Source organism: Prunus persica, chromosome G7 (assembly GCF_000346465.2).
Source record: "Prunus persica cultivar Lovell chromosome G7, Prunus_persica_NCBIv2, whole genome shotgun sequence".
Lineage (NCBI taxonomy): Eukaryota > Viridiplantae > Streptophyta > Magnoliopsida > Rosales > Rosaceae > Prunus > Prunus persica.
The window spans coordinates 13,492,145-13,506,207 of NC_034015.1; the positions used below are offsets into that span (position 1 = coordinate 13,492,145).

Consider the following 14,063-nt stretch of genomic DNA (forward strand, 5'->3'; position numbering starts at 1 on the left):
ATCAAGAGCAGAGAGAGAGAGAGAAGCTAGAGAGAGAAGCTAGAGAGAACAATCTGATATATTTTCTTAATAGCATTGTAATTACATGAGAAAATCTTCTATATAGCTACAGATAACAAACAAACTAACTACTACAGTAAGATTATGACAAGTGTCACAATCTAAAGCACTATACTCTAACATCCCCCCTCAAGAGCATGCTGTGAGGAACCAAGCATGAGATTGCAGCAATGAGTTCTAAAAAGAGGACCACTCAACCCCTTTGTAAGAATATCAGCAAACTGCTCTTGGGAAGACACAAACTGCACAGAGAGTTGTTTCAGTGATACTCTTTCGCGAACAAAATGCACGTCGATTTCTATGTGTTTGGTCTTCTGATGCTGAACAGGATTAAAAGATAAGGCAATGGCTGAGAGATTGTCACAAAAGAGGACAGGCACACGAGGTAGGGGAATGTGCAGAAATGCTAATAACTGTTTGATCCAATCCAATTCAGCTGAGGTAAATGATAAAGCTCGATATTCAGCTTCGGTTGATGATCTGGAAACAGTTTGTTGCTTCTTAGAGGACCACGAAATTGGATTGTTACCCAAAAACACCACCAAACCAGTAGTAGATCTTCTGTCATTAGGGTCCCCTGCCCAATCAGCATTACTAAAAGCCTTTAACTGCAAATCTCCCATAGTATATGAGATACCAAACTGCATTGTGCCCTTTAGATATCGTAATATACGTTTAACCGCAGTAAAATGGGATACCATTGGATTCTGCATAAACTGACAGACTTGGTGCACAGAAAAGGCAATATCTGGCCTTGTGAAAGTTAAGTATTGTAGAGCCCCTACAATACTTCTATACAACTTATCCTTGGAGCTAGTGCTACCAATCGCACAGGACATAGCAATAGGTGACAATGTTGCAGTGATCAATTGCATAATAGCTCTATCATGCATTTTCCATACTATATATTCATCAGTTGGAGAAGAAGAAATGATACCAGATTCATCAGAGGTCGAACCGTGTTGAGATGGGCAAGGGATCGAACCATCAACATACCCCATGATTCCATTGCTATCAAGCAAAAGTTGCATATGAAAGTTCCAATTGAGGTAGTTCGAATCATCCAGCCTGACATTAACAGACGTAGAGATGGAGGAAATAAGGGCCGTAATTGGAGATTGAAGCAACTGAAGCTGCGAAGCAGTCACCATCGGGATTGCAAGATCAACTCGTGAGTGAGACAATACAACAAACACTTGCTGTGCAAGATTCAGAAAGGACCGATCAAGAACGGAATATAAACACGAAACCCTAGAAATTTCAGAAAGTAGAAAGTGGAGAAGACGAAGTATCGAATCGGAGAAAGACAACGAGCCGAATCAGAGAATGCGGAAGTAACAGAGGATCGAAAAAACTTCAAGCGTAAGCAACAATGGCGATTGATACCATGTTAATCTATATCAGCTGATCAAACATATACTGTAATCTTGTATATTGAATCAAGAGCAGAGAGAGAGAGAGAAGCTAGAGAGAACAATCTGATATATTTTCTTAATAGCATTGTAATTACATGAGAAAATCTTCTATATAGCTACAGATAACAAACAAACAAACTACTACAGTAAGATTATGACAAGTGTCACAATCTAAAGCACTATACTCTAACATCTTCTCCTTGTTAGAGTTTAGTTTTAATTATTCTTTATGTTTTTTTATGCTTAATTTATCCTAGTTTGTTGACTCGATAAAGGAGGGGTATTTTGGCCCTTAGTGGTTATGGTGGGATGATTACCCTAGCTGTGGTGGTCCAAGAAGGGTGCAAACACAAAAGATGTTGGTGTGAGTTGGCGATTTGTATTGATTGTAATTTATTTCTTTTTCTATTTTTAATTTCCTACTGTACATAGAATTCAGAGTAATGGTCTTACTTGGCCTTTAAGGCATGATGCACTATATATATGTTCCTTATACAAAAAGAAGAATACATTCATAATTACTTGGCCTTTCACGTTGTTTTATTTGGATTCTAGAATTTTTTTTCTATGTTCTTAGTATTTATGCTATAACCATAAAACTGAGAAATAAGGAATATTAAAATGGCTGGTTTTGTTGGTTGGCTAGGTTTAATTTAATTTTTGCTCTTGGGGGTTTGTCTTCATCTTTCTCTTGGGTTCGTTTTAATTCCTTCTTGAGTTTTTGTTTTAATTTATTCTTGAGTTTGATTTGATGTATTTTCTGTTTGTGGGTTTGATTTACTTTGTTTTTTGGTTTCTGCAATTTGATTGTGAGTTTGATATGTGCAAAAGTGTAGAAGAAGAATGGAGAAACGGGGATTTGATGGGGAAAGAAGACCATGGCGTGAGTTTGTTTAATTTCTTCAAAAGAAGAAATTAAAGAAATAAGGTAGTACCAAATAATAAGATGGTAGTTGCAGATTTTTAGAAAGAAGAAGTGATTGGGTTATCTTTGGAATTAAATGTAGCAAACATAGGAAGTAGAAGAAGAGCACAAGCGCAGATGGGGGCAAAGTAGGAGAGACTGAGATGCAAAACTTACAATAATAATAAGGTGCAATGCAGGCGTTTTTGTTTAATATTTCATGTGATTAATATTCTCTTAAATTCGTATAAATGCACCGATGATAAATGTAGAAGCTTGAGATTCCTGATGGTTCATCAAATTTTCAACTCATTTGAAATTTCCAACCCATTTGAGACACTTCAAATTTGAAGCACAAATTTCCAATGAACTGCTGTCAGGTTGCGGATCTTTAAAGTTCTAATTTATATCTATATCTTCAAGTTTCTCAATAGAAATTTTAACATGGCAGAGGTCAAAAAAAAGGAACCCTCAACCCTAAATGATTCCACAGATGAGCTCTCAATGTTAAAGTTTGTCCTCGAACTTTTTTTTATAGGCAATTGCGTCCTCTAATAACTCGATATCCTTCAATCAATTTGGCTGTTAATTTGAGGGTTAAAACCGTTTATCTAATTAAAAATATATATTATAAAAGTTAGAAAATGAAATAAAAATGAAAAACTAAATCTCAACCACCCCACCCTACCCAACCCCTGCTCTCTTCCTCTTTCTGTTATGTGCTTTGGACAGCGCTCGTGTGATTGGGCGATTAGGTATAGGGACTTGGTATGTAGTTTTCTTCTTACGGCCACCTATGGCTGCAGCAATATTTAGAAGGCTCAATTGGGATAATAATTAGACGATAAGAGTTGGTTCGAGGGAACCCAAAACCTCCAGGTTAGACAAGTTAACAGTAAGGGATAATATCTGATATCTCATTAATGACAAGCCACTGAAATTTATACAAACAAGGACTCTAACTGAAAGCTTAGAAAGGAGGAAACTTTTCCCATGACACCCACTATAGAAGTGAATAACATGACTCCTAAAACTACTCAACAACTAAAGACATGCAAACTCCTACAATTATGCAACAACTAATAACCATGTAACCATCTCCACTAACTCATGAGAGAGCACGTGACATTCCTTCCCCCATCGAAAAAACCTTGTCCTCAAGGTTGACATCTGGAAATCTGAGTTGCAGCTCCTTCAAATTTTCCCAAGTTGCATCTGCTGGAGACAAGCCTTTCCAATGTACCAAGACTTCTTCCTGATTCTTCCTTTTTCGTTGTCCAAGGATGGCTTGTGGCATGAGAAAAAGAGTATCCTTTCCATATGAAAGTGCAGGCAAAGAGTCTTGGACTGCCACGTTAGTGCCCACCTTCTTTTTGAGCAATGACACGTGAAAGATTGGATGAATTCTGGACCCCTCAGGAAGCTTCAATTTATAAGCCACTTGTCCCATCCTCTGGAGAATTTCATATGGCCCAAAGAATCTTGGTGATAACTTCAGATCACGTGACACTTTCTCTCTAATTGCCAGGACCCAGCACTCATCGCCCGCTTATGCTCCTTCCACTTTAGTTGGTCCTGGTTTTTTTGTTTTTTTTAACGAAGCGATATCGTTGAAACAAAAAACTCAGTACAATAAATCTTTCACCAAAGCATCCATACATCTTCCACAATACATTTTAGGCTAATTGAAGACTGCAATTCGCCCCTGGCTCTAATGGCCAACAAAGTGGCCCATTTATAGAATGGCACAATTGTCTGTCAGAAGCATCCAATTGGTTGCTGATTTCACCATCTTCAGACAAGGGGATTTGCTAGTGATGCAGCAAATGCTAGCAGATATTGAAAAGAAAGCTTGGAGTGCCGCACCAAGTAAGAAAATAAGAAGTGGTGACGACATTTAAAAATAAAACAAAAGAAAGACGAGCCGCCAGCACCAAAGAAGAAATAACAACTGGAGTCAAGGTGGCATTGAGTAAACAATGGAAAGTTGGCAAATAAAAAAAATAGGCTAAACTATACCCGAGTTACATTTTCGTCATTGAACTTCAAAAATAGTAGTTGTCGTCCTCAAATTAGACCACGTGTTCCACTACTGGCCATTTTCATCAATTCCGTCAACTTTTCCATTAATTTCATAAGTTCGGAAATTCACTCCAAATGTTTAGGAAAATAATAAACTAATAAAAATTATTAAGAAAAAGAATTAAATATTAAAAAAGACCACCGATTGATTGGCTCTTCTCCCTGCCCCAACCCAGCCCTTGCACCTTTGGTAACCCACCATTCTAATCCATGGTTGGAAGAGGCGGAATTGTTGATATTATGACGAGAGAGAGAGGGAGAGAGAGAGAGAGAGAGAGAGACAGAGAGAGAGAGAGAGAGAGAGAGAGAGGCAGTGGTGGTGGTCGATGGTCGTTTGGCAATGGCCGTGACTAGTGGTGGATTCAGGATTTAAAATCCAACTGAGCAAAAATTACATTAAAAACTCGAGGTTATCAGTGAATCTCATTAATACATAAAAATATACATCTAGTAGGAGGACATAATGAGCCTTACTCTCAAATGCATCTCTATACATAAATAAAAGTATAGCAAAAAAAAACTATTCTTTTTCTTTAAAAAAAATTTCCAACAAATTCTTTATTTTCTTGGGGTTTGGATTGTGATCTGACATAACAAAAGATAACCTATTTAATCCAACATCCCAACAAAAAAATCAAATAAATTCTCATAATAACATCAATGCCTTTAATCAAACATTAACACATACCAACAAAAAATCAAAACATCTCAAAAATACCAATATCAAATCAAACATCTCAACAAAATTCCAAAAATCAAAGACCTAATTAATTTCAACAAAGTCAGCAAATTATAATTCATTATTTAAGTAAACTCTAGAATAGATTAGAACACATAACTTCTAACCTATTTAGAATATATTAAATTCAATGTTGTCATATAGAAAATCTTAAAATTATGGGGTAGAAAATTAAAGAGAAGATAATAAAAGAGGAGATAATGAAAGAGAAGAGAAATTTTAAGTTATGCATACATATGGCTTACTTTTTGGGTGGGCATTGGTTTGTATGTTTCACATGGGTGGGCAATGGTTTGTATGTTTCACATGGGTTGGCCTATTTTATATGGGTATTTTTTATTTTTGAAAATTTCGAGTAGGCAGCAGCCTACCTTGCCCTAGGTGTAGGACCACCCCTGGCCATGACACAGCGACTGGTAGTTGTTATTTGGCAGTGGTATGAGATAGCAATTGGGGAAGATGGTGTTGGTTCAAAAAGTCATATTTGCCCTTAAGAATTATGGCACGTACCATGCACATGATCAATTTTGACAGAAAACTAGACGGATTTAACGGAATAGACGAACTGTGCAATGTTTGGCTTAATTTAAGGATGGCAACAACTATTTCTGGTGTTTATAGACGAAAACGTAACTCAGAATATAGTTCAGAGACCATTGCTATATATAGTTTAGCCTAAACAAACGGAATAAGAGAGAGAGGGATACCTTATTTTATTCTACATCTCTTGAGCTAAATCCTCCATCTCTCAATGACAGGACCCGCCCCGGAATTTTCCGGAAACCGAAGCGGACCCCGTCTTTATTCCGACATCATCCCGATGCCGGGCCCACTTACTAAGAAATCGAGACTTTCTACCAAAATTTTGGCAGAGTCTCCCCTGTAATTTAAGCAATCCCAACAAAAATTAATCAACCTGTAACACACATAAAATAAAAATAATCCCAACTAGCAGAATGCTTTCACAAATCTACAAGTCATACTAGAGTGGCCTCCGGCCTCACAAGTAAAATCTACCATGGGCAATACAGAGCATCTACTGAATTTAGATTACAAGAACAGTTGAGTAGAAGAAATTACTCAGTTCCTAACTAGAAAGATGCACAGTTTGAGCTTCGTACACCACTTGCACGCTAGCTTCCTGGAGCGACTACTGGCTGGGGGGCGCAAAACAGAAAATATGTGAGTGGACAAAAATCAGATTTGTAGTTAAAAACAATATAGTAACCCCACCATGTAAAAATAATGCTCAAGTCATGCAGGTTCATAATTCAATAATTAAATTACTCAAAACATGAATCATTAAAACTCTTCTAAAAACACCAGTTGTCTCCTTCAAAAATAAACCCATTCTCTCAATCTTACAACTCCTGTCAAGCTACTAAACAAACTCTAATTCCTTACGCACTCAACTATACGTATACATATAAATATACATAAATATATATGTTAATATAACTATAAATAGCTATACGATATACTCATCACACCACCTAGGTACCGGGGAAACAATCCAACTGGGGGATCGTTTGACTAGTCCGCAGGATTTCCAGGTGTTATCCTGCGTCTAGGGATGAGCGGTCCAACCGGAGGACGAAACTCCAAAGCTCCCACACCGGAACATCCAACGCCATGTGTAGCTCCCAAACTATGTCCTACGCGCGCAGACTGGATCATCACACACCGGAACATCCAACGCCATGGTGATGACCCTAAACTCTATACAAAGTCTTTCCATACGCCGGAACATCTCACGCCTCATATGGAAAGTGTCTCACACGCCGGAACATCCAACGCCGCGAGTGAGACTGGTAACTGGGGAAGGTACTTACGTAGTGTACACACACAACTTCTCTCAAAATCAAATTCTTCCACAACACCCTCCAACAACCCAAGTATCTCGTCTAAAGAGAATATATAAATATACTTCCTCACAACCCATATAAAATGCACTCTCAAAACCCACAATGCCAAACTCACAATATATTGCCAAGTGCTATACAACCAACATAATCAACTCATAAATATAATATATATTCCATAAGCCATTAAAACGTTATGCAGAAATCTTTCATCAATTAAAACCATGCATATGATTGAAAACAAAGTCCACTCACAAGTATTCCCACGTTGCCTGACCACGTGAGGGTCCTGCTTGCTGCGTACGTGCTATCGAAACACCTATTTCGAGATACGAACCGTTAATTAACATAAAATTACGTCGAAGCGGAAATCACAAATTAAATGCTTAAATCCCCAAATTCCCCATACGTGCACGTTGAAGAAGGTATCCTAAGGTCCGATTACAGGTTTAGGAATCGTTCACGATTTTACGGTTATCGCTAACCCGCAATCTTTGCATTATTGAATCGGAACATCCGGGGCTTCGATTCATAATTCGTGAAATCCCATACGATCCTAGGAATACCTAGAACAACATATTCTCATTCGGGAAAGATCTAACGGTCGGAACCTATCGAACCCGGATAACGCACAATATGCGAAAATCCGTTCGATAGTCAAACGACATCCGAATTGAGATTCGCGAATTCCTATGCCCTCGTGACAACCTAAGGATCTCATCGGGTTAATTTGCAACTTCACAAGCCTCGCCCACGCACCGCCACACGGGCCGGCAGCGCGTGGGTGTGTAGAGTAATTCCGGCAACGGAAAAACTCCACACCCGAGCTCACCCTTCCTACCCTAGCTCCTATTCGAGGTCAGGATCATTTCATTCAACTACGGGAAGGTCTAATTCGGGTGGCAACTGGCCGGAATTTCATTTTGAAATCCGGCCAAAACCTAGATTTTCTAATCGATTTCCTAGACAACGAATCGGTCCAAACCTATACAACAGTCAGCTAGAACTCGAAAAATGGATGAGAAACCATACCTCACTCACCGGGTTTGAGCGGCGGAGGCGACGGCGCAACGGCTGGAAAGCTCCGGTTCAAAACAGTCGAGCTCGCGGCCGGATTTTATAGTTTCTGATGGGGAAAACGGGCAGGTCTTGATCGGGACGACGAGGCGAGTCGATCGGGACCGGTCTCGTGTCCTGTTGTGGCCGGAGCTGAGAGAACCGAAGAGAGAGAGAGAGTCGGTATCAGGGAGAGAGAGAGACTGAGGAGAGAATGAGTGTCGAGCACGCGCGAGGAGAGAGAGAGCTGAGGTGAAAAATCTGATTTTTACCACATTTTTTTGAAATATTTACAGTTTTGCCACTGATAGTGTTTTGCCCGTAACTTTTTCGTTACAATTCCAATTCAGGCTTACCGCATGTCTACAAATTCGTCTCAAAACCACCTACTCAGAAATACCATCCACGGTCCCAAAATCCTTCTGAAGAAGAAAGTGACCAATTTACCCCTACCCCAAGGGTAAATTCGTAATTTTATTTAAATCGATTAAAATAAACATTTAATTTGGAGTCGGGGTGTTACACTCAATTTCTCTTGGTCATAATTTCAGTTTTAGTTTTACTATTATGGGGAACTAACTTCCTAACTAAGGGCAAGTGGAGTATATATAGCTTAGTTAGTTGAGCTTTTTCACATCCAACTATCTGGGCAGAGGTTAGAAACCCCCAGACATCCAATGAATATTTGTATAAACCCTCTCCTCCAATTAGGGATGGCAATGGGTCCGAATCGGGGGTGAGTATATGATTCACATCCCCATTCCCATTAATCATTTTTCCCTCAATCCCGCCTTCATACTCACAATATTCAAATCGGGGATTCTTCATATCCGCCATCGTTGAAGAACGAGTTCTTCAACCCACCCCATTATGAAGAAAAAAATATCAATAAAATACTACTTTGTTGAATGAGAAAAAGACAATGTGAGCCCGCACATATAGCAATTCAGTTTTTATTAACTAGAAATCTACACTATGTAAAAATAATAATTATACATGTCAAAGATATGATCATCGTTATAAAAGTAGCACAACCATACCGTTAAGATGATTAAAAAAAATATCTACCTTTAAGATGATTAAAAACAAACTCTATCTTTAAGACGATTAAAAAAAAACTCTAACTTTGAGATGATTAAAAAAACCCTTTTTTGTTTTATTTTTCTCATTATCATTAAATATTTAAACACGTATATCTAAACTAAAGGATTAATTTGTTACGTCCAAAACAAAGCGACAACAAACAAGAGGGCGGGGTAAGCCGAACGCATCCCAAACAAGCCCCAAATTAACTTAAACAAAAGTCTGATAAGGGAAAAAGAAATTTTATTTTCAACGAATATTACTTTTTGAACAAAATTCTGAGGGGAGAAGTATTAGAACAATCAACTTTCGACGAATATTATGTTTTGATATTTTTAGCCAATGGTACAGGCAGATTATGCTCAAATTACTTAATTTAAAAAGAGTTTTAAACAATCTTAATGGAACGCCATCTTTTATAAAAATAAGGAATAAGGATCATATTAATATGGATTACATGTTTAAGTTGAATGTGGAATCCCAATGCCTTATGACCCGTTTGGTTCGCAGATTGAACTTCTTAATTCTCATGTCTAATCTCACGAAATGAGAATGGAGGATGTCCATTTCCTTTACTTAAATCATGTTAAAATTTCTACATTTTCATAATTGTTCTCTAAAAAACTTGTGTTGTTTATTTCCACTCACTGTGGATTCGACAGTAAACTACATTTTCATAATGAGTTATACTGCTTCATAAACCTGCACTTGACTTTGAGCAAGCATATACAAACAATCCTTTTCACTCTCCCTCCAAGCTCTCTAATATTTGTATGTGTTATCTCACGAAATGATTTAGAAGCAGTAGCTTCTTTCACCCACAATGGAATAAGTGTCGGATGTGCACGTTGCCAGTACCGTGGTGGAGACTCATCGATGGTAGAATAGAAGGGATCAGGATAGAACTCATCTTTTGGTTAACCCCTTCATTATCTTAATTTAATTTCTTAATAAGTTAATGATTTTTGACATGCTGGAAATTTGTAATGAAAGTCACAATGATGTGTTTTAGGACTTAATTTTGGTGCACAATTAGTGTTCCTACCATTCCTCGGTGATACAACCAGTTTCAAAGCCCACTTGCGTTTATCCAAAACAAAAAACAAAACAAAACAAGAAAAACACGTACGTACTCTCTCTATATAAATCCCATGCAATTGCAATATGGCAGGAAGAGCCAGAACACCAAAAACCCTCCTCCAGTCAATTATGGCAATGATGCGATTAGTCTCTTTTCTCTTTTGTGTGGTGCTACTCTTTGGCTCTGCATTCACAAATAGCAAAGCTGCTGTTAATACAGATCCGCAACTACGCCCCATTTGTGAGCGCCTCGACAATAGGAAAAGTTTCGATGTTCTCGAACCAGGGTTCATATTTGGGACAGCCTCAGCAGCTTACCAGGTCATTAATTTATGTTTTTTTTTAATGTAACTATATACTTAGGCTTAATTTAATTTCAATATGTCACGAACGATCAATTCGCTTCCACATGCATGAATATTGAAATCTTCAGTATCTATGTACATATTTCAGTGCGCTGGTGCTGTAAAAACCGATGGAAGAGGACCAAGTATATGGGATAACTACACCCACAGCCATCCAGGTCTGTGTAATAAGATAACTTCAAAATTATTACCGAAGGGAAGCTATAATTTTGATTTGGGGTTCTTTGTGCTTAATCAGATTCCTAGCTAGGTTGAAGCTGCCTTTGATGATGATTTGTTCAGAGTTCCTAGAACTCCTATTGTCTCTGTCATTTGGTTTTTTTGTGTTTAGGGGTTAATCCTCCATTTCAACCCCCTTTAAAAAAAAAAAAAAAAACACTGTGAATGATATGATTTTCGGGATCTTTATGCTCAAAATAATTTTAAAAATTTACGTATATTTGCAGAAAGAATCAAGGATGGCAGTAATGGAGATATCGCTGTTGATCAATATCACCGATTCAAGGTTCTAAAACCATAGAATTTTATTCTCAGGACCTTCTTTACTTGAAGTTGCAGGGCAAAACATACTAAATTTTGAAGACGAGATATCCTTAATTTTTAGCTTAGTTCTTATAATTATTTATATATATATATATAGGGTGATGTGGCGATAATGAAAAATATATCGGTGGATGCTTATAGATTGTCTATATCATGGTCAAGACTGTTGCCAAGTAAGTTGATTTACCCTTTATGTTTTGAGTTGTGATAATAACTCTCGGTTGTCTTTTGTATAATAACCAGTGTTTTGTTCCCAATTAATGCTTAACTAAAAGAACTGTATCAAATTAATGCTTAAATTTTTTGTTTATTTTAATTTATGTTTGTAGATCGAGTTATTTTTCTATTTGTTGTATTTTATTTTAATTATTAGATGGAACGCTAAGTGGGGGCGTGAATATGGATGGGATCAACTATTACAACAGTTTTATCGATGACCTCATAAATAGCAGTGAGTAGTCATCTCATTTTACATGACCGATACTTAAAGCTCTTATCATTTAATCAAAGATTTAATTTTCTTTTACTCACCATATATATATATATATATATATATATATATATATATATATAGGTATAACACCATTTGTGACAATCTTCCATTGGGATCTTCCCCAAGCTCTAAATGACTCATATGGTGGTTTCTTAAGCCCTAAAGTTGTGTAAGTGAACAAATTCTATCTTCAGTACATGGTAATGATCATTTAATGAAATACATTACAGTAACATCTACATCTTGAATTGTGCATACTATACACAGCGATGATTATTTAGCATTTGCAAAACTTTGCTTTGAGAACTTTGGCAATCGAGTAAAACACTGGATCACGTTGAATGAGCCATATACCGTTAGTCACCATGGCTATGCAGTCGGGTGCCACGCACCGGGGCGATGCTCTGCTTGGCAAAACTTAAGCTGCATCGGTGGAGATTCGGGCACTGAACCATATTTAGTGACACACCACCAACTCCTTGCACATGCAGCCGCTGTAAAATTGTATAAAAATGAATATCAGGTCTAATTAATTACTTTTTTGTCTTATTTGCAGTCCCAACTAAGAATCCTATCTAAGTCACTATTAGAAGACATAAATGATTTGTATATTAATTCTCCTCACTCTACATTAACAAAAATTCTTGAATTTTCTTACGTAGGCATATCAAAATGGCTCGATAGGAATAACATTGGTGTCGCATTGGTTTGAGCCCGCTTCAAATTCAACAAAAGATAAAAGTGCTGCAAATCGATCTCTGGATTTTATGTTCGGATGGTAAGTATATTGTTAATTTATTTATCTACGTACTCAATTACATGTTTTATTTATGAATTAATGTATTTTGTAGGTTTATGGACCCATTAACATACGGTGACTATCCGCCTAGCATGCGGTCAATTGTTAAAGAACGATTACCAAAATTCACAGATGAAGAATCCAAGTTACTAAAAGGGTCATATGATTTTATTGGAATAAATTACTATTCTGCTAGATATGCAAGTAAAGGACATGAATTTATTTCTGCACATCATGATTATAGCTACTTAACAGATCCTCACGTTAATGTTACAAGTGAGTTCAAAGTGCAAAATTTACTTCGAGCAATGAATTAAGTTATTAGAAAAGTTATATTCTAATATTCACATACGTATATGTTTTGGCAGCTGAGCTTAATGGGGTCCCTATTGGTCCACAGGTGCACTTCAAATTATTAGCATTCTTTTTCCTACTTATACTATTAGCATTTGGAGGATTAATATTGTTCTCTACATCCAAATTAATCCTAAAATCCCAATTATCTTTAAATTGGATTGCAGGCTGCTTCAGATTGGTTATATGTTTATCCAAAAGGAATTTACGATCTTCTAAGCTATACGAAAAATAAGTATAATGATCCAATCATTTACATTACCGAGAATGGTAATTAATAGTTTTAAATTATCATTAATTTTATCATTAATGTTTCGCATATATATAATGAAATGAAATAATGTTAAGTGTTAGAACGTCTAAATTTAAAACTAAATGCATATGGTAATGCATTATATTGTAGGCGTTGATGAGTTCAATGATCCCAAAATACCGCCTGAGCAAGCCCTTAATGATACCAATAGAACTGACTTTTACTACCATCACCTTTGTTACCTTCACAAAGCCATGAGGTAAGTGCTTATATAAGAAATTAATTAAGGCAATCTAAGGTATAGTCATCTTAGATTTTGGTTATTTAAACACTACATTGAATCCTTCCCATTTTTTGGTGCAGTGAAGGTGCTAAGGTGAAAGGATATTTCGCTTGGTCATTGGTAGACAACTTTGAATGGAATGATGGATACACGGTTCGTTTTGGTATCGTCTATGTGGATTACAGGAATGGTACTGCTAATTATCTAGCAAGGCATCTAAAAAGCTCAGCAGTGTGGTTCCAAAATTTCCTCAAGAAACGTCTTTATTGAAAAAAGTACGAAAGTGATGAATATTTGTAGACAATAATGATGGGATACCAAAAGTTTGAATTCCAAATGGTGAATAAAGTACACCAGCTCCCCTGGAGTCGTATAATAAGTTGTAGCAACTCATTACGAGTTTGTGGTGAGGGCAATACCCTCTTCCTGTATTGTATTGGCCATAGTGGTCATTTGTATCTAAATAATAAATGCAATTCCTCTTGGTAATGATGAATAAAATGTAAAACTAAACTACGAAAAAGAGTTATTTACATTAACACCCTTGAGGTTTCTTATATTTTCACAAAACTCCTTCAAGTCTCAAAAAATGAACATCACTTGAGGTTTCAATTTGTTTTCACAAAACCTCTTTTTGTTGATTGTTTGTCTAAAAATTGATAATTTCATAAAAAAAAAAAACCTATTCAAAT

At 36.8% G+C, this 14,063-nt stretch overlaps 1 protein-coding gene across 1 annotated transcript; it reads left to right on the forward strand.

The window, feature by feature from the left end:
• Nucleotides 10,019–13,739, forward strand: LOC18770527 (cyanogenic beta-glucosidase). Its single transcript, XM_020568650.1, has 13 exons — nucleotides 10,019–10,602; nucleotides 10,735–10,804; nucleotides 11,093–11,151; nucleotides 11,287–11,362; nucleotides 11,563–11,640; nucleotides 11,764–11,851; nucleotides 11,950–12,205; nucleotides 12,345–12,460; nucleotides 12,534–12,757; nucleotides 12,850–12,881; nucleotides 13,003–13,105; nucleotides 13,239–13,347; nucleotides 13,452–13,739. Exons 1-13 carry the CDS (start codon nucleotides 10,366–10,368, stop codon nucleotides 13,639–13,641), a joined length of 1,638 nt encoding a protein of 545 aa, XP_020424239.1. The 5' UTR covers nucleotides 10,019–10,365; the 3' UTR covers nucleotides 13,642–13,739.

Bases quoted from the DNA above. Each gene is read 5' to 3' on its own strand.
- LOC18770527 (XM_020568650.1), top strand. From the start codon at position 10,366: ATGGCAGGAAGAGCCAGAACACCAAAAACCCTCCTCCAGTCAATTATG. The intron at 10,603-10,734 runs GTCATTAATTTA...TACATATTTCAG, and splicing joins CAGCCTCAGCAGCTTACCAG to TGCGCTGGTGCTGTAAAAAC. The intron at 10,805-11,092 runs GTCTGTGTAATA...GTATATTTGCAG, and splicing joins CTACACCCACAGCCATCCAG to AAAGAATCAAGGATGGCAGT.